Source organism: Colletes latitarsis, chromosome 3 (genome assembly GCF_051014445.1).
Source record: "Colletes latitarsis isolate SP2378_abdomen chromosome 3, iyColLati1, whole genome shotgun sequence".
Lineage (NCBI taxonomy): Eukaryota > Metazoa > Arthropoda > Insecta > Hymenoptera > Colletidae > Colletes > Colletes latitarsis.
The window spans coordinates 30005040-30032679 of NC_135136.1; the positions used below are offsets into that span (position 1 = coordinate 30005040).

The 27640-nt window shown below is 31.4% G+C and overlaps 1 protein-coding gene across 1 annotated transcript; it reads left to right on the plus strand.

Moving 5' to 3' along the window:
- On the plus strand, nucleotides 1–24966 carry LOC143340194 (putative fatty acyl-CoA reductase CG5065). The gene is made up of 8 exons (XM_076761869.1): nucleotides 1–136; nucleotides 16904–17188; nucleotides 17772–18088; nucleotides 18308–18555; nucleotides 21140–21329; nucleotides 21462–21647; nucleotides 21709–21969; nucleotides 22063–24966. Exons 2-8 carry the CDS (start codon nucleotides 16931–16933, stop codon nucleotides 22139–22141), a joined length of 1539 nt encoding a protein of 512 aa, XP_076617984.1. The 5' UTR covers nucleotides 1–136; nucleotides 16904–16930; the 3' UTR covers nucleotides 22142–24966.
- The last annotated feature ends 2674 nt before the right edge of the window (nucleotides 24967–27640 follow it).

Sequence of the window (27640 nt, forward strand, 5' to 3'; positions counted from 1 at the left end):
AAGGTATTTAGGAGAGTACGATGCTGGGTCTTATACCAGTTGTGCATGAAAGGTGCCACGGAACCAAGTCTGGCAACATCGTTCATACGTTAAATTCGCTCTCTCCGACAAGGGATACCAACAGGACTAGTAACGGGTAAGCACGAATCATCGACTTCCTAATTTCGATTTATTCGTTTGTTCCAAATATTCTTTCTCTCTCCAAGTATAGAAATTTTCATTTTTAATTTTTAACTGGTTTTCTTGGCTGGTTTGCTGGCTTTTTCTTGGTTCTCTTTCGCATTCTTAATAATGAATTTTAATTTGCAGACTTGTAATTTTCTAACGATTTGAGCGTTCGTGCTTTTCTCATTATACTTTTAATCGACGGTTCGTCAGTTTACTAAAATTGTTATTTTTAATATCTTATGATGTATATTATCGTTTAATGCCTACTGGTGAAGAATTCGTACGTTGATGTTTACGTCCGTTACCTCGGTTCAAGGACCGAATCTTATTTTAATGGGTATTGAATCTTCATTGTAACCTTTCCAAATTGTACATTTTATTCGACCCTTCCATTTGTCCATTTGAAATAGTTGTTTTATTAATTATGGTTCTAATAATTTTCTCATCCGTTGATGGAGAAAAATTGAATCGTATTTTGTTCTCATCTTTTCCCAAATTCATCCAATGTTGAATCTCGAATTAATATTGCATTCTGTAAGAAGTGCTTTTTTTATTTTAAAAAGTCAAGCATTATTTAATCAGTAGTTGACATAAAATTCAGAGAATGTTTTGGAGATCTTCCTATAAATTTTATTTTGAATTTAATTGCGATCAGTCCCTTCACAGTATATAATAATACGTAAAGAATTTCTTTCGTTGTTAGAAAATATAAATAGCGTATTTTATCATGCTTGGATTAGCATATCACTAAGTAATACTACTTTAAATTAATTAAATACAGCCGATAATTTGAAGTTATATACTTAAAGAGGCATGGTTAGGTACGAGTATAAATATATTTTACATAGCATTAACCTAAAAGAAATGTAGTTTGTACCGTGCAAATCAAAACATTGTTTTTAAAACGAAGCTTAATGACAGAATTACTTTTAATATTTTTAAATATTGATTTGGAACTTCAAAGAACTGCTGCTTATGTGGAGTTCTACTTATTGATGTTTATCTTATTGAAACTTAAAATTTTGAGACCTTTTATAAACATATATTTCTAATTTACTTAATTTGAATTATGGATTACTTGATAAACATATAACAACAATGAACCCATTGCTTGTTAAACATATAATCTTGTAAAGTCAAAACATAAAAAACATAAAAAACATAAAAAACATAAAATCTTTTAATCAAATAAATGTCATTGTTTTATATTTTTATTCAGTTTCCAAAGATCTAGTTTAATGGGAGTTCGGTGAATTCTCAATTTGCCTCAGCATCCAGTCTGTTGCGATATTTTATTTTATCATAGAAAAAATCTCTGTTACGAAAAAGCATGGTCTAGATTTCCTGATCACGTTCTGATTATTAAAGAAAATTTTTTCTTAATGTGTATTTAACACAATTATGTCTAAATAGCTGAATATTTTGAGAAAATATAGGTAATTTTTTTTTTATATGTTCGTTATTTGTATAAACTCTAACACATGTTTAAAATAAATCTTAAAGGGAATTAAATTTAATAAATGTAAAACAAACGTTTTCTCTATCTTCTTTAATAAGGAAAAAATGAAATGAAATCATACTCGTTTTTGTTTCAATCACAATTTTCGTTTCTTTTTGATTTGAACGCGTTTCATTAATAAATTTTCTTCAATTAAAATGGTGTTAAGATGATATGTTTGAAAATATTATAACGTATTCGTTCTTGTTTATTTAAATTGTTGATTTTCAGCTTGTTAAAGACTAGTGCAGCTTCTACTTAATAAATTATAACTAGCGATTGGATAAGAATGAGCATTTGCGTGCTTATACTAAAAAGAGTAAAACAACCAATAAAAATTACCTTAGTTTAAAAACGTAGTTGATTAACAATCATCTTCCAATTATTTTGAAGAAATAATCGTTTCACAATATTTCATTTTTATTTTAATTTCTTGACATTATTCTAAAGTACTCATGATGAAGAAAATGCTACAAAAATGCTGTGAAATATTTTGCGATGTTCGAATAAAAGAAGTCTTTGAAGATTCTTCGCTATAACCGGATATTGATGGTCCAGAGTACCGTTGCCATACTGTATATCATACGTTAGTTCTATTTCGAGCGGTGAAATAGTTGAAACTCGAATAAGGTTAAGATTTGGAAGTTAGGAGAAATTTAAATCCCGCATTGTGACACCGAAATTAACTATCGAACGTCACAGATTCGTATTACCCAATTTAAAAAGAATTATGCTCGAGATACTCTGAAGGTTTCTCGCGTATGCTGATATTTCGTTTGTATAACTTATTCGGGTGTTTTGACTGTACGAACATGGCGGGACGCAAGAATGAGAAGCTGAGGATCGTCGATCGGTCTTTTTCCTCTTTGCATTTTGTTCTCGAAATAATACGAGCGGGTTACATAAACTGGAGAAACTTTCATCGTCCGCTCGTCGACCTTCATCTGTATTTACTTAGTGAAATTCGGCGGACCGGTTCCACAAAAATGTGACTCGATCAACGGACCCATGAAAGATTGTATTAACATAAAGAAGCCACGTGAATGGAACGGGTCCATCGGAGAGAAGAAGGAAAGGAAAAAGTTTTGCGCAGAAAGCATTATGCAATCTGGCACACGTCTTTCTATAGTGAACACGGAAGAACTTTCTTCAGCAGCATTCACGCAATGTAGCTGCACTTCCATTAACTCAGTGCCGCGCGTTGATATCTCCGAGCGACCGTTTACGCGTCAAAACAAAGTGAAACCAAAAAACTGGTTCGCGCGCAATGGCGACGTCGATATACTCTCCCCGAACGAACGAAATACATTCGAATTAGGTTGGCCAAGAAATTCGTACGGTTCTCAACATGTAAATATAACGGAAAGTAATTCTTTTGTAATATGAAATGTCTTTATTCAATAATGAATTTTCTATTCTAACTTATAACCTATCCTCATATTTCGAACAACTTCATAATTTTTCATTCATGAAAATCCTTCTATTTCCCCCGAAAAAACTAATCACGAGCTATTTAATAGCCTTTTAATAGGAATCGAAGGAATTTTACAGAGTGAGGAGCAGATGAGTTTTATTTAATATAAAAAAACCACTTTTGGTACATGCGTTCTTTGATTACATTCTTTCCATACATTCTACATAAATTTTTACAGGTTTGCACCTTATTGTTTCCTTTTTTATTTCATTCGTAAAATTATGCCAAAGTTATAAATCTAATATCCAAACTTATTTGTTACTATTCATGGTTAAGTTGTATTTACTTTTTGGCCAACCCAACATAACGAGTCGAACTTGTTTTCGAAACTACTTTGCAAACCGGAATCCTGTCATCCGTCTAATATTTTGCTATTCGTAAGTTTCAGGTCATTGCCGTGAATTTTACTTTCTAGCGTTTCCGATATTTCAGAGGAAGGTAGGATTCCCATTAGTATCTCGATTATTTAGGTAACGTTTGACATTATTTTCTAACGAATAGTTTAACGGATACGCACGGTATTTCAGAAATATATGTAAATAGTTAAAGAAATGAATTTACAAACTAAAAAACGAGGTTCATCCAATGAGTAAAGTTGTTTAATATTCATTCACTTATCACTATTGCATATTCATTTTCATTTCTTCGTTACTTCGAAATTTTTGTCTAAAATACGACTAACTTTAGTTCAAATCCTAAACACACATTATTATGTATAACGAAACAATTTGAAGATTCGATTTGTTTTATAAATTTGGTGTAATGTTGTTTTGTAAAAGAAAACAACGATAATATAAGTATAAATTTAGAAGACGTATGTACCAGAAGCGGTTAAATTTTTTTAAAAATAAAAATATTTTATAATTTGCTTCTCTCTCCGCAAAATTCCCTCAATGGGCAAAGCTTCGATCCCTAAGAAGCTATTAAAAGCACATAATTAATCCTTTACAGGTAAAGAGAGGGATTTTTATCAGCGAATGAATTATGAACCTGTACAAAATATAGAAATAGACTGTAAGTTGGAACGTACAATCCATTATTGAACAAAGAAATTACTTTCCTCGAAAGTTAAAAATTGAACTGAAGAAACGTCGCATAGTTTATTAAACGGTTCATAAAATGTTAGCAGCTTCCACGTGCAAAATCTTGCTTACGTAAGCCGAAAGAAATTGCAACGTTTTCGTCGCATATCGCGCAAAGATCATTAAAACGAACAAATTAAACGTTTCAACGTTAATTTAAATTCTCGGATGCGAAACAAAAACTTGAAAGCTGCTGCAATTTGCATACAATTAAGGTAAGCGAATTCAGCTAAGATTAATTTGTAACGTTTCTTGGCGCGCATCTTTCTGCAAGAGGAGAGTAGGCAGAACAGTAATTTAATCTGTGGAACAGGTGGTTCCAACGTATTCAATTATGATGTTACGTTTAAAACGGTACTACATTGAACTGGAAATTATTTACGTTATTACGGGCGTGCATATTTGTAATGCATAAACTAGTCTCTTTCGTAACAACGTTTCATTAATTCTGATTATCCGTTAGACTATAATTAACACGTTGACTGCCTGTTTTCTCTATTTAATATGATTATACCCTTGACGTACTTTCAAATTATAGTATGGTAAATAGAAATATTCAATGGTTCAGTGAAATTATATGTATTAATGATCAAACAATCATACTTGTATCGCATACAAGTGTCTAATGAAAAGGAGTCTAATGTATGCTCGACTGATATTCATTTGTCATTGCCATAGTTTATTGTTCAAGAATTACGTATAAAACAAAAAGTGAAGGAATGTGGTGAAATAATGTACATTGTTTTTCAAAATTTTAGCTTTTATCTAACGGTATATAAAATAGAATAGCTTTAGAGCAATCGTCAGTAATATTACAATTTTTATGTGACTAGAGGAGCTAAACAGTTTGGCAAGTGAAATAATTAATAAAGTTAAATTCAGTGTTCAAATTTTTATGTTTTTTGTTACAGAAGAAATTGATTATTATATATTTTTATTACAGATTTTTCATAAAAATGAAAATATTATTTTTGATTAATTTATCAGCAATATAAATTATATCCCGTCATTCGATTAGTTCTCAAGTTTTTATAGTAATCATGTTTATTAATTTATTTCATTGTTAATTTATTTTACTTTAATTCTGATAAGATACCACTAAAAAATTTATCGTTATCGTTAAGCACTTCTTACTGCGTTTGAATTACATATGCATATTTTATTTGCTAATTTCACTTATGTAGTATCAGAACCGATCCCTTGTTATACATATTTTATTAGTCGAGTGCCATAAATGCAGGGCTAGGGAAAAATAGTAAATATAAAATAGTAAATAAAATGTAAATGTTTTTATTTTCTCATGTGTGTAGTTACATATATGGAAATAGTATTGTGAAATAAATATTCATTAAAATATAGGAAAATAATATTTCACGGAATAGTACTTAGAATAATGGTATTGCAACTAATAGTATTCCTAATAAGAGGTTTTTTCCTTTAGTTTATTATAGTACCATGTACTTTTATCAATAACACAAGATATTTATTACTGATTTACTTTGTTTGCTTTAAACAGAACACACTCTTCGAACATACTACCTTTAATAAATTTTGTTGAAGTGTTAATATTAGCCGTGCAAAACTAAATAAACTTTCCACAGACACAGAGGATGTACACGATATAGTTTTATATTACATCTGTTTACAGAGGACACGACTGACTGATTAACAACAAGAAATATACGTAAACATTTACGCCAAAATAGAGATCCCATTTTATCCTGCAATTTACATATAAACAATTTTTTCATATCATCAATAGTCACACTTTAGCGTTGACACCCTGTACACCTCGGTTCATGCTAATATTATAAATATTTGCAATAAATATTTACTCGAATAGGAGATAGCAAGTGGTAGGTCTTATTTTCAGTTCATTATTTTCTATATTTAAATCCGAGTGTAAGTAGTAGATAGTATTTTCTCATGACTTAAACATTTAACGAAATAGTATTTACTTATGCAAATATTTCAGTGTTTACTATTTTATATAAAATTAGTTCAAATTTCCCCCAGTCCTGCATAAATGTAAGTGTTGGGGATACTTTCGTGTACGAGTGTACATAATGGCCTACCCCGATCGTCACAATTTGCTATACTTCGACGCCCATAACATTGGTTATACAAGTTGCTGTTTTCGTCGTCCGTGAGAGCATGCGCGGAATCCCCGGCTCGTCGGACAACACAGTCTTTAGTAAGCACGGGTTGATCTATGTTGAAATACGCGCAAATTCCTTTCGTGCAGAAACGATTTTAGAAAACGAGGAAAAAGGAAAGGGACGGAGGTCGAGTATGTGCAAGTGACCGTAGAAAAACGCACGCGGTGATGTATGGGGGTAGGTAACCCCGAATTCGCGAATTCCGAAGATTACGTGTCTCGCGAAAATTCACACGTGTTGACCTAGACTACGATCAATAACAGGCGATCCTCGTCGATTTCGAAGGCTCGCAGGAGACAGAAACAGGAGTTGTCCACGTACGCTTTGCGCCGTCGAGTTGGACAGAGTGAGTCCTTCGAAAAAAATACTTTTGTTACCTCTTTTTTTTTCAAGGGAACAGTTTTTCAAGGAAGACGAACATTTTATAGATTTTTCTTTGACTACTTTTGTTTGTCAATTATATTTTCGTTTATGTATCAACATTTCACGATGTCAAACTTATTTTAAGTGCGCTTACTTATGATAACACTGATTAACAAATTGTAGACGACAGTTTGTATTCTTTACGACCAAACGATCTTCTTATTTATTTACGTATATTGAGATAGACAATAATAGAAACAGAAATTATTTGGCTCTGGTTTGAACAGCGTGGAGCACGATTTATTTAATTCCAGTGTAGTAGATTAAAGTATGAGTATGTTAAAATGAAACACATATTTTTTAAATTTATTACGTGGAGTTTCCGTGACATTAAAACTAATGAAGTTATATGGACTTTCATGACATTGTTGACCATCACAGATTATAAAATCATACAAAATAATGAAGCTGAAAATGAAAATATTTGCATGCGTTTAAGTCTGCGTATTGTCGTTTACGTGTAGTTTCCAGTAGCAGTCTGATAAACTTGTAGATCAGGTGAAAGTTCGTTAAAATGACTATTTTTAGTTTGTGATTTAGAAAAATTAGAGCAAATATTTTAATTTGTCTTTTATCTTCGTAATTGGTGTTATAATGGGACTGGAATCAATCGCTTCAGTGAAGAATTTGCTATTGATCGGTATAATTTATAATCATTTGATTTTCAATCCACTTTTTTTTTACTCCTATGATTTTCTAATTTCTTTAATTTGCTTTATATTACTCGTGATATGCTCGTTCCGATCGCTGGTCATTGGAATAACTGAGACGAAAAAGGAACAGTGTATTAGATTCCTATTTCACTTTCAGTCTCATAGTGACAGTAAATTCCTAGCATTCAAACTCGGAAGTGGCAAGTGCACGAACTTGAACACTCCAGAAAGAAACCAAAGGCAACCTGTTACTTAGACGTTTGTTTACGAACAAGGTGAGGAGAGGAGAGAGCTCGAAAGCAGTCGCGCATGTAGGTACTCTAAAATTGCACTCAGTTCTTCTTTGTAAACGAATTTGATTGTTCGAGTACAGAATATTACAGAAATACATTTTTTACTCAAGTTGCAAGTCGTCTTGTTTCCGATCGCTAAAAATTAAATGTATTTCGAGAGTTATTTTTACAAAAATTATCGGACATGTAATTTTCAACTAATATGTTACAGGTTGTTTTCTGAGAAACTAATATCGATATCGACATCAATTTATTTTTTATTTGTACATTCGCGTTGGCTGATCATTTGGCGTGCGATAAATTTTTTGAGAGGCGATTAATAGGGGAATAAAAAAGACTTACTAATTTTAATAAGTAAAAGGTGGTATACCTTCACTATTATTTGAATAGTTATTACCAAATTAAGTAACATTTACTTTTACAATTTTTTTGTGTTATGTATAGTTAAAGAATCATGAGGAAAAATTAAAATTGATTTTACAAATACGTTTAGAGGCAAGTATTCTAAATTAGGTATTTGGATTATTAAACTAGTAGGTATATATAATATATATTATCGAACATTTATACAGTATGTATGAACTAAATCGAAGAAATATATATACTGATATAAAGCTATTAAAATATTAAATACGATTCTTAAACTACTCTTTCCAATGTCTAGTATCATTCTTTTAAAAATTGAATTATAGCGTTTTAATTAAGAGAGACAAATGAGTTATAATACTTTCCCACACAATATTTTAATACTTTACTAATTGAAGATAATAATTATTTAAAGAAAAGTGTATTTTCATGGATATTTTGTGTACTATAGTTCTCACCATTAATGTTGTTTAAGCATGCAATGAATATAAAAATAATCAATAATCAGGTAATCGTTGGAGACAATGTTTGTAAACATAGTTGGAATATTATAGACGCGGTCTTTGTGGAAAGTGATTCTCACCTTCTATACCGTAACACTATTTTTCGTCATAATTTTTTATATATAATAATATTATACTATTGTTTTAATTATAACTTCGTAAACTATTGATATTTCCATTTTGAAAATGGAAAAGTTTGAAAAATCAATATTAATTTCGATCAGATGAATTCAGAAGTTACATCATTTAATATTTAATTATTAATTGAGCAAGTTCACGTAACACACTGATAAAAACAATCACCTTATGTGCCTCCTACAATACATTTATAATTAAGTGTAGAATTCAATAATGGAAGAGAGAGAAAAATTACAGTATATTAATATTTTGTAACTTATAAGTAGAGAAATTTTGTATTTTTGTGAAAAATATCCGTACAATGATTTTACAAAAAAAAAGATGTTGAAACTTGAGGCCTCGTCTTTCCATTTATAATTCGATATTTTGTTTTATCAGCCATTATCAGCGAAGCATTGAACTATTGAATTTTCACTTTAATTATGTTACTTTAATGAAACTGAAATTTGATGCAAATTCTGCTTTTTGATTATTTTAGGAAAGAATTTGATTTGCATACGTTTGTTTAGATAATAATTCGAAATATATTTCACTTAAGGGAGTCTTCTATTGTGAAGTACATTTTTTTAGACTTTCTTGAGAAATTTTTTTAGAATAAACTATAACACCTTTTAGAGTCAAATTTACAAAGTTTATTTCTATATGTTTCAGTAAGATTTTGAAATTTTTTGCTAAAAAGAGTTAAAATTAGTGATGCTGCATACTGTCAAACATAGTCAAACATAACATAAGTTTGTTTGAAATGGAAAAACGTGAAAGATTCATAATTAGTATGAGTTTGGCTATAACTGGTAACAAACCAAAAGAAAAAAATCGATAATTAAAAAAATGGTAACACTTTGAAGTTTGGTTATCGATTTTTTCATATTTTTTTTTTAATAATCTAAGGCCTAAAGAAAGATAAAAAATAAAACTGTTGAGTTAATTCTAGTAGGAGATATAGTCATACATCTACTGAATGTGCACCTACAATTTTAAGCCAATTGGTCATGTAGATTTTGAAATATCATGGTGATTATTCTGGTAAACATACTTTCGAGAAAAACGCTTTTAAAGTTTTGTATCCTTATAACAACAACGATGATCATTACGTCCTTCTAATAACTATAACTTCATTAATTTTAGAAGTTCAGGTATAAGGTTTTGCAAATATATTTTCCAATCTATATTCTTTAATAAAATACACCAAGAAAATCGATTTTTCCAATGGTTCATACTAGGAGACCCCCTTAAGGAAAATCAATTTTTAAACAAAGATTACGTTGATGTAATAACACAGCCAACTCAATCTGTCTATGGAAATTCTTGTGAAGAAAGGAGTAAATAGAACACATTATTCAATGTAAATAAATTATATGAAATTATTTAAAAGAAAAGAAAAAGCAAAGATGGAATACAATTTCTATTAATTGTCTCGAATTAAGATCTTTCTTTACTTCTGAAATGCTTCTTCTAAAATGCGTCCTCTACAAAATGAATTGACTATAAAAAAAATACAGTGCGTCTGATTAATTGTAGTGTTATCTCCTTCCAACTTACCCAGACAGGAAGGTGGATCTACAAAAAGGAGATTATACTATACATGATCAGACGTAACCCCTCATTTCTGTACGAGTCTTCTGCTCCAGTTTTGAATGACCACTTTGAGTCTGTGTTTTGATTACTCCTGTCAAATATCTGTCAAACATTGCATACATTAGAGAACAAAAACATGCATTCTGTATAATGTACGAAGGTCAAATGACAACTGCTGAAATATTTTTTTTTTTATTAAGCATTTAAAGCAATGCATACAGGTTTATGTGCTTTACAATGATAACAAAAAACAACACAGTGCAATGAAATTCTTAAACTTGTAATTTACATTTTTTCATGAAAGAGAAAATAATTTTACAAGCCTTTAGGTTGGGTTTGCAAATAAACAAATCAATGCTCATTAGCAATGAAAAACTTAAAGCTATCTATATCTTTAGTACTGAAATATTCTATCTTAAATAAGCGTTATAATTGTCCTACTTTGCAATATAATCTTCTGTTAGATTAATGCATTTATCTTATCTCATTACTAGCTTTTCTATGCAGGTAGAACAAATTCTTTATCTTGCTGTCGAAGCCATTTTTGATACAGAAATCTAATGGGTCAAGGTCTAGACAATATAGCGGATATGGCAGAATTTCTCAGTCTGGTTTTACGATGGTTAAGTATTAAGGTGCTGTACGAAGGCCAGTGTTATTTTGCAGAAAAGTCACTCCTTTTCTCTGTAAATTTCTTTATTTTCTCCCTATCGCAGGTTTCACAATATTTTCAAGCATATGCTGTGTATGGATGTTGATGTTTTAAAAAGTCGCGAAAAATTGGGCTTCTGTAATTTCAGAAAATCCTGAAATCCTTTTACTCCATGCTTTTTCACTTTGATTTCAATTCATAATGATGAATCCAAGTCTCATCACAGGTCATAGTTCTTTCTAAAAATCCATTTTTATCGATCAAATAACGTTCTTTGAGCTCCCCATACGTACGAAATCGAGTTTCTTGCACAAGTTTTATGGACGTTCATCTTACGGTAAATAATGGAACAAGCGATACTAATGCTTACATTGCACTTGTCAACGTTTTGTTCAACTGTAATTCACCTGTTACTTGCAATAAGCTCATTAATGCGAGCTACCAGAGCCGGAGGGGAAACCTCGATTGGAGTTACTGGACGTTCCATATCGATAATCCTCGTTCCGCCACTTTGAAACTCATTTATCCACTAATACAAATTTGCACAACTCGTGTAATTTCTACCATATTGTTACGGCAATCTACCGTAAATTTCAGCAAGCTTAACATCCTGAAACATAAAAAATTGTATAACTGTGTATTTTTCAAGAGGGCTTTCCATGACTATACGAATAAAAGATATTATAATATCGAAATAATTGACAATCGATCGACACACGTTCATGATAGGGATTGCAATTGATAATTCTAAAGATATAAAAATCCTCATTTTATTATTACCTGAACCAGAGTGTTTGTCCATTTATCGAACGACATTCGTAGTACGTTGCATGGTTGCATACGACGCTAATAGAAAATCCCAATATTAGAAAGGTTGACTCGATCCGAGTCAAGAAAAGAATTTAAAAGCAGTCCACCGATTCTTTTGTGCATGACATGTGTACACCGAATATAGGTTGTAGAATGAAAGACCGATCGATATCTAGAATGTCCAACTACGCGCCGATCAATTCTTTCAGAAAGTATTATTCGTATTAGTTACAAATGGCTGATGGTGACGCAGAGTCACGCAATTATATTTTTTCCTGCACCTATTTGTAATTTAAATACTTCACGTTAAAGACAGAAATCTGTCGCTATTTCAATACCAGTCATCAATATTAATGTACTAAAAACTAAACTACATATTGTGCAATTTTGTAAGTCGATTGTTTTCATTTCAGAGGGAAGACTTCTTTCTGTATCGAACAATACGGACTAATTAATATTTACACAAATTTTTCGTAATAATTAACGCTAGAACTACCAAAGTGGTCAAAATGTCTCAAAATTTTTAAAAAATCTACTTTACTGTGGTTTTCTAGAAGAGAATGAATAAACATTCTATTGCATTATACATTTCTTCAAGTATCTATCGTTTTAACTTCTTTGGTAGTTGTCTGTAGTTCTAGTGTTAATTATTGGGATTTATCTACATTCAAAAATACATTTTACGCTTGAATTTGAATGTCAAGTTAATTATTGTTTTGATGGATCAGTAATACAGATGCAAATTGTGTCATTTTTTCTACGATATGAATTAATTCGAGTCGAGTTGTTATACCAACGCTGTTAATGACCACTACATATGTTGTAGAACATTGTCGATCTTAACAGTATCTCCTTTAACTCATTTGCATCATACGGAAAAGATAGTCTCCTATCACTAAATTTTTTGTATTGAATTCAAAAAATATTACGAATTTAATACTTCAGTGATTTGTCTCGATAATTGTCGTCGATGCAAAGGGTTTAAAAAAAGGACTCGATTGAGATTAGCTACACCAAATGAATAAATACTTATAGAAATTTGAAACTATTAAATAATCTATTATTTAGTACTGTTTAATAAATCGTACAGAATTTTCCATATTTGAGAAACCGTTTCATTTTGAGATAAAATGGTCGCATAATTCCACATTTCTTAATCTATACACGCATAAGGGGTGAGTATAAATGGGGAAATTGTTTTTGGAATGATACTAGTTGTAGTACAGATCTAGTATTAAAATATTCAAATGGGGTTGATCAGAATAGGTCTCCGTATATTTTGATGTAAAATTTTGTGCTCATAGTATCTCAGTTAGGTCAGCGTATTTGTACAAATTGCCACGATGAATCGCTTGATATTTTTGTTCATTATAATTAAACCTTTATAGCTCCAAACAAGTTTTAATTTGTTTTACGTGGTCCGAATTCAAAAATGCATTTTTAAAACGTATACAATAATACGACTATAGATTATGATCCTAAGATTAATTCCAACATTAATCAGCCACTACCAACGAACAGGTTCCTACCAAGCATAGTAAAGTTCCAAAAATAATTCTGTAAAATATTGTATCTTAAAACTTCAATGAATATAAAGCCAGAAAAATTTTTTTTCAAATAAATATGTTACCCATCTCTGCCGCTAATTTCAATGTCAGGTTTAATAAAAATGAAATTGATAAAATCGAGAAAATTAGTGTTTGATTCGAACAGTGGTGCAGCGGAATAAACTGCGAAGAAATGGAACTGTTCTGCTAGAGTCAGAACATATGATAATTTTAACTTAGGTATAGCTTCAAATGAAGTATGTGTGAGTGATTATAGCTGTATATTCTTGAAAACGCTTAAAGTAAATCGATGAAAGACTACGAAGACGATCGTGGCAGTAAATTCTTAGATGATGGTTGTTCGAAAGTGCATTAAAGTTTACTGCATTTTATCGACGTTATATTCGTATTCACTGTGTTTGAATTATAATATAAATAATAAAAAATGCAATCATGATTTTAAGAACGGTGATGTATTTTTCTCTGTACAAATCCTCGTTACGTTTCGATTGTTTTCGCGGTTCATTTCAGATGTTCGTTTATGTTACAATAACTATTGTTATTGTAACGAAACACGTTTTATTTACTGTGAATTTGATTTAGAAATATTTGGAATTAGGAGTACTGTGCTAGTTTACACTCTTTTGTATACATTAATTTTCTTCCTTGGGATTGTGGGAATATATCGAGAAATTCTCTACAAAATTAATCGTTACGGATTAATAAAAATTAATTCTCTTACAAAAATAGAAGATAAAAATCGCAAAAGGATAAAAGCGTCCATAAATAAGTTCTAAAAGTCCATTTGATTCCTATTGTTATTGGTTTGTGCAACTGTGTCTTCATCGAGGCTCTAATTGGACAAAAGTGATGATTTGATTCAGACTGGCTCATTATATTATTTATTATTTTTAGGAGCGGTATTTCGTTGATTAGAAACCAATTTTCTATCTTATGCATCTAAAATAAACCGTAAGATACGATCGAAGCGCAATGAGAACTTTTACGCAGTAAAGTTTACACGATAAGGTAAACTGAACTTTCATAGGTAGATTATGTAATCGATCGTTGCAGTAAATCCTTGATGTCGTTTAATGGCCATAACTTCTAAGCTATCCTTGTAGCAACCAATCCGTTTAGCGAAAGACGATTTTCACTTAAAGCTACGAGGAAAGTGACACCCGTCCGCTTTATGTACAGCTTCGCTCTTCTGGGACAAGGCTATCCAATACTATAATCTCCTAAACCTTCTTTTCATTGACATAAGTTGATTTTTTAATTAAACAATTTGGATACTTGTATGCAACGAACGTGAACTATTTACTTGTAATATACATATGTATATACAAGGTGTTCGGCAATCCCATGGAAAAATTGTAATGGGAGATTCTAGAGACCAAAATAAGACGAAAATCAAGAATACCAATTTGTTGATGGAGGCTTCGTTAAAAAGTTATTAACGTTTAAAGTTCCGCTCGTAATGATTTTTTTTTTCGAAAATGCGTAGGATTTCGAAGGTATGTTTATTCACCAAAAATGATTGTAATTAACGCCCACAATCGAAAATAATTTTTCCAAAACGATTCGAAATTTTTTTTTTTTTTACCGCAAAATGTAGGCACCTACCTTGTCGATTTTTCTTAAAAACTCATTTTTGATTTTTAGTCATTTTGTTTGACGTCCTACAGAAAAGTTGTCTAATACTTTTTTGTAGGTACCTATGAGCTCTACTTCAGAAAAAAGTTTCATTGAAATATATTCACTATTGCAGGAGTTATGGCTGTTTGAAAATTGGACCATATTTATGGGGTTTTTCTTATTTTACGGGGTTAAGGGACAACTTTTTCAATATTGTTAGAATTTCTACATATTCTCCATCAAAATACGCGTTGATTGCTTTTTGAAACATTAAAATCGTCCAATCGGTTCAAAAGTTATGACATTTTAAAGATTCGCATGAAAATTCGAGGGTGCATTTCTGGCCTCACATTAGATTTTCGGTCAGAAATTTTTTTCTCAAAAATGCGTAGGATTTCGGGGGTATGTGTAATAATAAAAAATGATTATAATCGACCTCTGCAACCGTAAATATTTTTTTCAAAACGATTTGACAAATTTTTTTTTCGCCGAAAAATTTCAGCATCTACCCGAATTCTTTTCTCGAAAGTGGGTAGGAATTCGAAGGTATGTGCATTCACCAAAAATGATTGTAATTGACCCCTGCAGTTGAAAATAATTTTTTCAGAATGATTTGAAATCTTTTAATTTAATTTTTTAATAACTTTTTAACGAAGTCTCAGTCAAGAAATTGATATTCTTGATTTTCGTCTTATTTTGACCTCTAGAATCTCCCATTAAAATTTTTTTCAGGAGTGGCCAAACACCCTGTATATTGAGAACTATACACGTTCGGTGTTAACTCTATATCCTACATCCTGATCTATATCTTCAGTTACTCAATCTCGAAGAGAAAATTTAACGATAAAACTAATCTTCTGGGATTATTTGGGGATTACTTTTAATTTCTTTATTTTTTAATAGAATTACCTACTTTTATTGAATGTATAAACTAAAAAGAAATTCAATTCCATTACTTCTTTTAAACAAAATTAATTTGGTATAACCGAGTGTATGCGTATATTTAAATTGAACACAATGTGTCATACAGTAGAAAAGTTCACCTATCGAGAGAGGTTTTTTTAGGTTTTTTAGGTTTTTTAAGGTTTAATTCTATCGAAGATCACTGTGAACAAGACTCATACTATGACAACAGACGTTTAACAATTCGTTAATATCGATCTTTGATAAAGAGAGAAGCCAAATGTCATGTTAGCAGAACAAAGCTTAGAAAATGTTTCATTGCAAATCATTTGTTCGTTTCTTATTTAAAACACAAAACGTAAATGACAATAACTGACAATAGGTAAAAATACCCTTAAACGAAACTTCAGTCGTCATTTATTCAACTTATTACGTTTGACGAGGTTCAAATTTTACCTCGTGTGCCCATTATGGTATCCAGCATTTATAATTCCTTGTAATAATATTCCTAGCATCCCCGTGTGCTTCGTTTTGGTCCACAATGTCAGTTTAGAAAATTGTTTCAAGCTGTTCGTATGAAATCGATTGATGAATCGTCTTCGAAAGCAGTTGATAGTTCATCGACTTAAATTCAATTCATTGATCAGGGACTTTAATTCCCACAAATTCAGAAATAATTTGAAGTTTCTAAGCGAGGCAAAATATACGAAGATGCAGTCTTTGATATTTGTATATTAGGTTAAAGATAAAACTATATAGATCTAATATTTAAATATTTATAAAATGTTGAATTTAAAAATATCCGGTCGATAAAACAGGGAACATTCTTTATGTGAAACGTGTGACTATTAAAGTGTTACAAACACGATACAAAAAGGCCAATCAAACGCAACTGTATTTTGTATTCGCCAAGGGAGCTCGATAAAATTATATTTTACAAAACTTTAATCAGCAGTACGCCTATTATGTTTGTTCCCTCGTTTGCTACCCAGCTGTTACGCATCTTGCTTCTCTTTTACAGATTTTCATAATCGCCAGTTAGCGCTGAATGTCCTCCAATATGGCCAGCATAAATGCACAAACAATGTTGGACGAGAACGATGAAACATACAAAAACGGAAACTCGATCGATGCGTTCTTCACCGATTCAGTGGTCCTATTGACCGGGGCGACCGGTTTCTTGGGGAAAGCTCTTCTCGAAAAGCTGCTTCGCTCGTGTCCACATCTATCCTCGATCTATATACTGCTACGCCCGAAAAAGGGAAAAACGATCGAACAACGATTCAGGGAGATGCAAAAAGACCCCGTACGTAATTCACGATTCCTATCGATCGCTCAAAAATCCAAACAACACAGAGTATTCATCCATTGTAATCGTTGAAGCGATTGATGATATTAGAAAGTGTAGATCGACGTTGAAGGGTTTCAACGAGAATATACATAGGGTAGACGTGATTTCTTTGTAGGTTAAAGCGTGTTATATAATTAAAAGATATTGCTCTATATGCAGAACAAATATATGTACAGATATTCCCCGTATAATTGAAACAAAGGATTTTTTGAGAAAATGTCACCTTCTGAACTTTCCTTTCGATCTCGACCAGAAAAATTTTGATATCTTCATTTGTTTACGTTTGCCTGAGAAAGTTTTATTTTCATTGTATGGAGCCATGCATTTCTGAAGATCCGCACTCAGAAAGCAGAGTTCCAATTGTTCGGTTAAGTGTGTGCCTTCGCGTATGCTTTTTAGGGTTCAGGGTTCTCATCTGTACCATCGCCTTCTGTATTAATTTCGTTCATATTTAAGAACTGGAACCGATATCATGACAGTTTTTAATCCATGTTTTGAAATTCCGTGGTCAAATCTGAGACAACCCGCGTGTTTGCAGGTTTTCGGCAGACTCCGAGTGGTGAACCCTAACGCAATCAATAAAGTGCGTCCTGTGAAGGGCGATGTATCATTACCGTACTTGGGTCTCTCGCCAGAGGACAGAATTATGTTAACACAGAGGGTCAACATAGTATTTCATAGCGCAGCCACCGTGAGATTCGACGAACCGTTGAAAGTGGCCGTTAATTTAAATACAAAGGGCACGGACCATGTCATAGATCTGTGCAAAGATATGACAAATCTAGTTAGCATCGTCTACGTTAGCACAGCTTACAGTAACGCGAATCGACATGAGATCAATGAATCAATTTATACGTAAGCATATGTTTCTTTTCATGGATCTATACCTACGATCAGGCATCGTTAGAATTTCTATAAATTATCAACTAACATTTTATTGCTACGTTCGCATTGCGCTTCTCGTGAATTTCTGCTCGTTTTTGTTACGTTATACCGGATCAAAGTTTGCGTTATTGATTCATATTGCGATTACATTCTCATAGAAATTCTCATATAATATTAATGATATCGCAGCACAAGGTTGAAACCATCCACGGTAATCGATATGTGCGATAATCTCGACGATAAGACGTTGAACACACTCGAGAAAAGTATTTTAGAGGGCCATCCAAACACGTACACGTTTACAAAGAATTTAGCAGAACAAGTAATATGGACAAAGGCAGTGAACTTACCAATATCGATAGTAAGACCTAGTATAGTTGGCGCCGCGCAGAAAGAACCATTTCCAGGCTGGTTGGACAATTGTACTGGAATATCAGGTACATTACATTTCAAAATCTCACGATATAAATAATTTATTTCTGATAATGTATTAAGCTAGTAAAATTATTAACAAATATTTAAATATGGGTGATCAGGGTGAAGGACCCAGTTCTGTCACCCTAAACTGTTTTATTTTAAATACCTACCCTTTACAAAGTTATACACAACAAAAATCTACCGTACAATTATAAGTGCAATTAATATAATGAAAAGGCAGCACTTAATTTTGTTTTTGAATAATACATATTTTAATTTGATTAGGAGAGTGAAAACAACGACTTTTTTTTACTAACAATAAGGAAATTATTATACAGGGTGTTCGGCCACCCCTGAGAACAATTTTAATGGGAGATACTAGAGGCCAAAATAAGACGAAAATCAAGAATACTAATTTGTTGATCGAAGCTTCGTTAAAAAGTTATTAACGTTTAAAGTTCCGCCCGTATTAAATTTTTTTCTAAAAAGTGGATAGGATTTAGAGGGTACGTTTATTCACCAAAAATACTTGTAATTGATCCCTGTAACTAAATATAATTTTTTTAGTATGATTTGAAATTTTTTAATTTCGTCTAAAAATTTCAATAGCTACTCGAATTTTTTTCTCGAAAGTGGGTAGGATTTCCAGGGTACATTTATTCACCAAAAATACTTGTAATTGACCCCTGTAACTAAATATAATTTTTTTAATATGATTTGAAATTTTTTAATTTCGTCTAAAAATTTCAATACATACTCGAATTTTTTTCTCGAAAGTGGGTTGGATTTCAAGGGTATGTGTATTTACAAAAAATGATTGTAATTGTGTCCCACAACCAAAAATAATTTTTTCAGAATGATTTGAAATTGTTTAATTTAATTTTTTAATAACTTTTTAATGAAGCCTCAGTCAAGAAATTGATATTGTTGATTTTTGTCTTATTTTGGCCTCTAGAATCTCCCATTAAAATTTTTCCCAGGAGTAACCGAACACCCTGTATGTATTAAAGTAAAGACTTTAATATAGTAAATGAGTTATGAAGTTATTCTATAGTTTTCTTTTAATTAGGATATACAGATATGTATATTAATGTCTTCATATTAATAGAATTCAACGTAAATTGCTAACATATAATATTTATGAGCTGTGTAATTATACAGTGGTCGAAATAATTATAGATTCACTATTTGCTATCGTATCTGTTTTGTTTCTATTTCTATGAACAATTTCTTCAACAATTTGTAAAAAATCATAGTATTAGTAAAGCTAAACAACTTTAGGTTCAAGATATTACTTTCAAAGAATGCTGTTAATTTTGGAGTATTTTTCTTGAAATTATATAATTTCCAAATACTTTGTATTGAATTTTAAATTAAGTTAAACCATAATGGGCTGCAAGAAACGTTTAACTGACTTTGAAAAGGGTCAAGTTATTGTTTTAAAAGATATGGGCCCTTCGCACCGAAAAATTGAAATAAAACTTCAAATATCTTTGAATGTTATCAATAATTTCGTGAGATTAGGCGACAAATATAGCAGTAAAAGCTTTACGGATCCTTTAGGAAAGCTTTCTAGGAGAGATCGAAGAAAAATCTTTCAAAATAAATTCTTTCAATAAGTTTTAAACTCGAGTGGAACTGTTTGTTATAAAAAATGAGTAAAAAAGCCTCTAACAAGACTTCTGCGTTTGGTTATAACGGTACAACTATAATAATTTTGGTTATTTTTTGGTCAAAAATATCAAGAAATATTAAACTTTGTGTTAGATGAATATGGCGACTACATTGAAGGGGAAAATTTCATTTTTCAACGCGATAATGCGATAATTCATCGTGCAAAGTTTGTTAAAAAGTGATTTGAAAGCATAAATGTTAAAATTTTATATTGGCCTTCAAGGATAATCTGAATCCAATTGAAAATTTTTGAAGAATTTTAGCTAGAAAGGCCAATAGAAAACAGTAGTCGAACGTGAATAAACTAAAAAATGGCATCTCTCACGCGTGGTCTCAAATCAAAATGGAAACTTTACGCAAAATTAATAGAGTCGATGTCTAAATGAATATTTAAAGTAACACAAAATAAAGGAGGATCTACTAAATATTAAGTTCTATTTTTTTTTGTGTATTAGCGTTATTCTTTTGTTACTTTCTCAAATATTTCTTCATTATTTATGGAAAATATATAGAGTTATAGAGAAATATCAGTTATTTATAACACAAAGTTTGTTATTAATATCAGTAAGAGTTTATACGTTAAACTAAACTATATTATATCGTTACTTATCTCAAAAATGTATAATTATAATAAATAAAATAAAAAATGTTGATTAAAAGGCGCCTTTATATTATAAAATTCCAATAAATCTGATGTTAATAGGATGAACCTATCATTATTTTAGCCACTGTATGTATGGAATGTGAAACCTGTCAAATTGACGGGTTTCGTAAGTCTAACGTAAAAAGACTCAACATTAGGAAATACGAGAAAATTACTTGGAACTAAGATTAGTTAATTGGAATATTACTAAATGCATAAATCTATACTGTGTAATTTAGCGTTTACTTAAGAATGCCTTTTAAATCAAATCCATTCGAATATTGCAGGTGTAATATTGGAAGTTGCCAGAGGTACTGTCAGATTAATTAAGTGTAACGCGAAACGTGCTATTGATATAGTGCCAGTCGATTATGTAATCGACACGATAATATGTGCATCGTGGCATAGTACAATACAACAGAATAATAATAAGTCCATTAAAGTTTACAATTGTACCAGTAGTGCGGACTGTTTGAGGTAAACACGCAGGGAATAATATTTCTAACACTGAAATTTTACAGACGATTGCTTTTGATTTTTGACCGTAGTGTACATAAGCATCATTTAAAATGAAATTGTCATGATTTTGTAAACATTGCTAATCTGTAGATGGGGATTCCTCGCACAGCTTGTTGAGAAATACGCCATAGAGTCGCCATCGAAATATATAGTATGGTATCCAGGCGTAATGACGAGTACAAACGCTTTTATGTACAAATTTATAACGATTACTCTGCATTTCTTTCCGGCGATTGTCGTAGATTTTGTTTCGAGGCTTGTGGGCAACAAACCCTTGTAAGTATCGAAACCGCGCGATAAATGCATCGAACAACTTTAATAACAAGCGTCGTTCCAGAATGATGAAAGCAGCTAAACGTTTCGACCGGACAATATCAGCCGCTCAATATTTCGGCATGAACGAATGGAAATTCCATAGAAACAACATGGACGATTTGACGAAGAAAGTGAAAACGTTGAAAGACTCCAGTAATTTCATTACAGATACGGATAATCTTGACTGGAACACGTATATTCATACCTACGTGCTAGGAGTCAGAAAGTATATTTTGAACGAGAATGTCGAAAGTTCGAGTACATTTCGAAAACGATTATTAATGTACGTACAGTGACTCTGCGTCGTTGTTGCAATTAACGAACAAAAGAAAATAAGTTATGCTTGTTGATTTAATGAGAACTTTGGTGATTTCAGATTGTACTGGATACATCGACTCACTCAAGTATCGAGCATAGTCACGTTAGTAGCAATGATAAAGTGTATCAGCTACTGACCACGACCATTCGGTAATTTTATTTCCTCCATTAGACTAAACAAAGGTGTTAATAATTCACGGAACAGAGAATTGCCGGCCGTTTCGTCCTGGTAATTTATGTGTACTGTTTTGTATTATCTCTAATAGCTAATGTTGCTAATTATAAGAAGCTAATTAATATTATTAATATAAATACATTGCCGTAACTTGCCTATCGATACTCTACACTTAGTCGAAAAGTCTCCGTACACTTTATGCGAGCTGCTGTAATAGATCAACATTTCGATTTAATTCTTCACGAGCAGACTTTATTTTTGTATATTTGCCTACAATTAAAACATTTTAATACCAGTTGTTCATTTTGACCTACGTAGGGTCAGTTGCCCTAATATGGAATACGTTCATAATTTGGAACACCGCAATATTAAAGAATTATGACTTTGCACATCTATTAGCGATGGATGCAGTCGATTAGGATTGTCATTATATGCCTGAATATCAAAGCAACACGTCTTTGTAAAAAAATATTTAAGAAAATATCACAGCTTTGTGTTAGCTCGATTATTTCTTCAAATATAAATATAAATATATTTAATATAATTGTATATATTATTATATATATTAAATATACAGCGTGTTCGACCACCCTTGGGAAAAATTTTAGTGGGAGATTCTAGAGGCCAAAATAGAACGAAAATCAAGAATAGCAAATTCTTAATTGAGGTTTCGTTAAAAAGTTATTAAAAAATTAAATTAAAAAATATCTAATCAGCCTGGAAAAATTATTTTCAATTTCGGGGGTCAATTACAATGATTTTTGGTAAATAAACTTACTGCCAAAATCCTACGCATTTTCGAGAAAAAATTTGAGTCGGTTTTGCAATTTATCGGCGAAAAAAAAATTTCAAATCGTTCTGAAAAAATTATTTTCTGTTGCAGAGATCAATTACAATAATTTTTGTTCAATAGACATACCCTCGAAATCCTAACCATTTTCAAGAAAAAAATTCCTGACCGAAAATCTAATGTGAGGCCAGAAATGCACCCTCGAAATTTCATGCGAATCTTTAAAACGTCATAACTTCTGAACGGATTGGACGATTTTAATGTTTAAAAAAGCAAACTACGCGTATTTTGGTGGAGAATATGTACAAATTGCAAAAATATTCGAAAAGTTGGTCCTTGACACCGTAAAGTGAAAAAAACCCCATAAAAGTGATCCAATTTTCAAACGGCCATAACTCCTAGAATAGTAAAGGTATCTCATTGAAATTTAGTATGGAAGTAGAGCACATGGGTACCTACAAAAAAGTATTAGACAACTTTTCTGTGGAGCGTCAAACAAATTTATTAAAAATGAAAAACGAATTTTTAAGAAAAATCGACAGCGGGTAGGTGCCTAAATTTTTCGGCGAAAAAAAAAATTTCAAATCGTTCTGGAAAAATTATTTTCTGTTGCAGGGGTCAATTACAATTATTTTTGATGAACACACATACCCCCGAAATCCTATCCACTTTAGAGAAAAAAAATTCAGTAGGTAGACTTTTTCGGTGAAAAAAAAATTTCAAATCGTTCTGGAAAAATTATTTTCGGTTGCGGGGGTAATTTCAACCATTTTTGGTCAATAGATATATCCCGTAAATCCTACCCATTTTCGAGAAAAAAATTCGTCTGTGTTCGCAGATTGCCGTTCTACAGGCGGAACTTTAAACATTAATAACTTTTTAACGAAGCCTCCGTCAACAAATTGGTATTCTTGATTTCCGTCTTATTTTGGCCTCTAGAATCTCCCATTCAAATTTTTTCAGGGTTTGGCCGAACACTCTGTATAATTATATAAATATAGTATTCCATATTTCGAGCACTATGAGCCTAATATAGAAACTGAGGACCTCAGTAAAAAAAAGTAAACATTTCCTAAACCGTTATTATATTTTAAATTTGTTACCAGTCAAGGGAGCATAAAATTTCCTATAAATTCATAAAATTGAAGTTTTTATAAAAATTCTGCAAGCAAGTGAAACGTGTGCATAAAGAAAAGTATTCCATATTAGGGCAACTGACCCTACTATGAAATCTTTACTATCGTGTACGGAGATTTTTTTACTGACCAGACGATTTTGATGAAACTCTATTTTATCTTAAAGGTGGATGTTCATATTCAGAGGGTGAGATTACCCTTCAAATTTTATTTTACTATAACGAATATTTCTTGTACAACGTAATTCTTCTTGCCGAAAATTAGTCAATACAGAAAACAAAACGAAACTCCCAACATCTTTTTCACTTTTCCATATTTATTGTCTGTACTGATTAATAGATATTTGATAGGAAATAATCATTCGTATTATTATTAACTGAATTATTGATGGCTAACATATCCAAATTTAATATTAAAGAACGTGATTGATAGCGTATTATGGATGTACGACCCTTGTAGGAATATTATGGCGTGTATGGTGTGACAAAGTCGCATAAATAGTAGTGGATGCTGGATAATGAAACTTTCAAACTTTAAACATTGTTTGAATTCAGACCGTCTTCAAAATATTAATTGGTTTTAATCGGTCTTGATGTCGTAGTCATTTTTAAATTTCTTATTTTTGAAACTTTTAATAAACCTTAAACATTTTACGAAATAAATAAATTCATTTATAAACTTATGGAGATTTTCATTAATTTTTTTTTTTTTTGAAGAATGTATCTAAAATATTAGGTCTGGGTTAGGTCAGCTGAGGTCCAATACATTAAAATCTAAAAACTTTTATATTTCTTATTGTATCTTCGTGAGAATATTATGAATGGGTTGAACGTAATTTCTATAATATACAAACAAAAACAATCCGAATACTGTCGTATTAGCTTTTATCTTCACCAGGAGACTCATCACACTGGGGGATATAAAAATTTTTAACTGGGTTTTAACCCTTTGTGGTCCAAGGAATGTTTAATATATTATACCCTATGACTTATGTATCTATCCTTATTGTAATAACGAGAAGCTAATTCACGATAATATATTTGATATATTATATACTATTTAAAAAAAAAAAAAAAAAACGCTCCATTATTTTTGACATCAAGAATACGAAAAAAACGCTTTATACTATTTTGGTTGACGATATATTTTAGACTTAATCGTTTATGTTTTTCTACGCGAAATGAAAGCCAATTTCGAAAGAAATTCGAAAGTCCAATATATTTTATTGTTCTATTATAATTCATCTTCTTAAGTTAATACATTAATTAAAGTATCGTTAATTTAAAACTAAACTACGTATTTATTACAGATAATTGATTTTGACCTTAAAAATACTAGTGTTTAATAACAGTGAATGTAGTCAAACGGTATGATGGAGATAATCTCTCAGTGGCTTGGAGCAACCAATTGCTTTCCAATCTGACAAAAATAATTATTAATTCTTGTCTGTTTTACGTCCTTTTGAGTGCTTTGCAACGATCAAACCGCAAGGTTTGGTGACAACTACCTGGGGTTCGTTAACGTAATTAACTCTTCGAATTTCTGGAGAAAGAAGATCGACGTTTCTTTCAAGACAAGGAGTCAGACGAACGTCGAAATGAAAGATGTTCATATGTATTTATCTATTCTTACTAGTAGACAAAAAATAAAGACATACGAACGTCCATCTTTTTGGCACTTGTTTGCACCTGGCCTAAAAAAGCCAATTTTTAGAATCGACACGTCTAATATCGGTACTTGCACGACCAAGTATCGTTTTATGATTGCATTGGAACATGAGTCAAACAGTACGACAATAAGTGTGATTTGATCATCTTCTTTTAAAGGAGGATCGATGCTCTAGGATTGACTTCTACCCTCCTTGATTCCCACGAGGAAAAATCCTTAAAACCGAGTCCTGTCCTTGTGTGTTTTTGTTGCAACATCTGCCAGCCACTTGAAGAAGATGGTGACGTATCGAAGAGCGATAGAGTTTGCTTATCGTCATTTCTGCCATTATTTGTTGCAGTTCGACCACCCGCTATACAAGATTCTTTTTTTTTTATTGAATTCTAAATATACAATATGCAATCTGTTACAAAAATAGCAATAAGCAAACTTGTGTGGCTATTTAAACTTAACATACAGATTTAGCCCATTAACTTATATTTTCTTTGACTTTTTTATAACTATTTAGTCGCGTTTAGTTTCATTTTAAATAAAAGCTTCACCAACACGTTGACAATACCTTTGCAAAGATAAATGAGAAATTTAAAGTTTTCAGTTTGCATTAGTGTCTGTTATTTGTAGCGAAAATAATTATTTTATATTCATGAATTACTTTGAATGGTTTTGAAATTTGAGACAGTTTACAATTACAATCAAATGGGTGGCTATTATTGTTGTGTTAATATTACGTTTTTTTACCGATACATGGTGATATACATACAGGGTGTTCGGCCACCCTTAGGAAAAATTTTAATGAGGCATTCTAGAGGCCAAAATAAGACGAAAATCAAGAATACCAATTTGTTGATGGAGTCTTCGTTAAAAAATTATTAACAATTAAATTCAAAACTTTCAAATCATTCTGGAAAAATTATTTTCGATTGCGGGGATCAATTACAATTATTTTTGGTAATTACACATACCTCCAAAATCCTATCCACTTTCGAGAAAAAAATCGGGTAAGTGCTGAAATTTTTCGACGAAATTAAAAATTTTCAAATTGTACTAAAAAAATTATTTTCGGTTACAGGAGTCGATTACAATCATTTTTGGTGAATACACATACCCCCGAAATCCTACACATTTTTGAGAAAAAAATTCTTTACTGAAAATCTAATATGAGGCTAGAAATGCACCCTCGAAATTTCATGCGAATCTTTAAAACGTCATAACTTCTGAACGAATTGGACGATTTTAATGTTTCAAAAAGCAATCAACGCGTATTTAGGCGAAGAATATGTAGAAATTCTAAAAATATTGAAAAAGTTGTCCCTTAACCTCGGAAAGTTAGGAAAACTCCATAAAGATGATCCAATTTTCAAACAGTCATAACTTCTGCAATAATGAATATATTTCAATGAAACTTTTTTTCAAAGTAGAGCCCATAGGTACCTACAAAAAAGTATTAGACAACTTTTCTATAGGGCGTCAAACAAAATTACTAAAAATCAAAAACGAGTTTTTAAGAAAAATCGACAAGGGGGTAAGTGCAGAAATTTTTCGGCGAAATTAAACAATTTCAAATCGTTCTAAAATAATTATTTCTGGTTGCAGGGGTCAATTACAATCATTTTTGGTGAATAGACATACCCCTGAAATCTTGCGCATTTTCGAAAAAAAAATTCAGTACAGAGGGAACTTTAAACGTTAATAACTGTTTAATGAAGCCTCCATCAACAAATTGGTATCCTTAATTTTCTTTGTATTCTGGCCTCTAGAAACCCCCATTAAAATTTTTCCCAGAGGTAGCCGAATACCCTGTATATAAGAAATTAAAAAATCTATCAATAAAATGTCGAGTGCAATATTTTATCAATAGCAGCATGAT

Bases quoted from the DNA above. Each gene is read 5' to 3' on its own strand.
- LOC143340194 (XM_076761869.1), top strand. From the start codon at position 16,931: ATGTCCTCCAATATGGCCAGCATAAATGCACAAACAATGTTGGACGAG. The intron at 21,330-21,461 runs GTAAACACGCAG...GCTAATCTGTAG, and splicing joins AGTAGTGCGGACTGTTTGAG to ATGGGGATTCCTCGCACAGC. The intron at 21,970-22,062 runs GTACGTACAGTG...TGGTGATTTCAG, and splicing joins TTTCGAAAACGATTATTAAT to ATTGTACTGGATACATCGAC.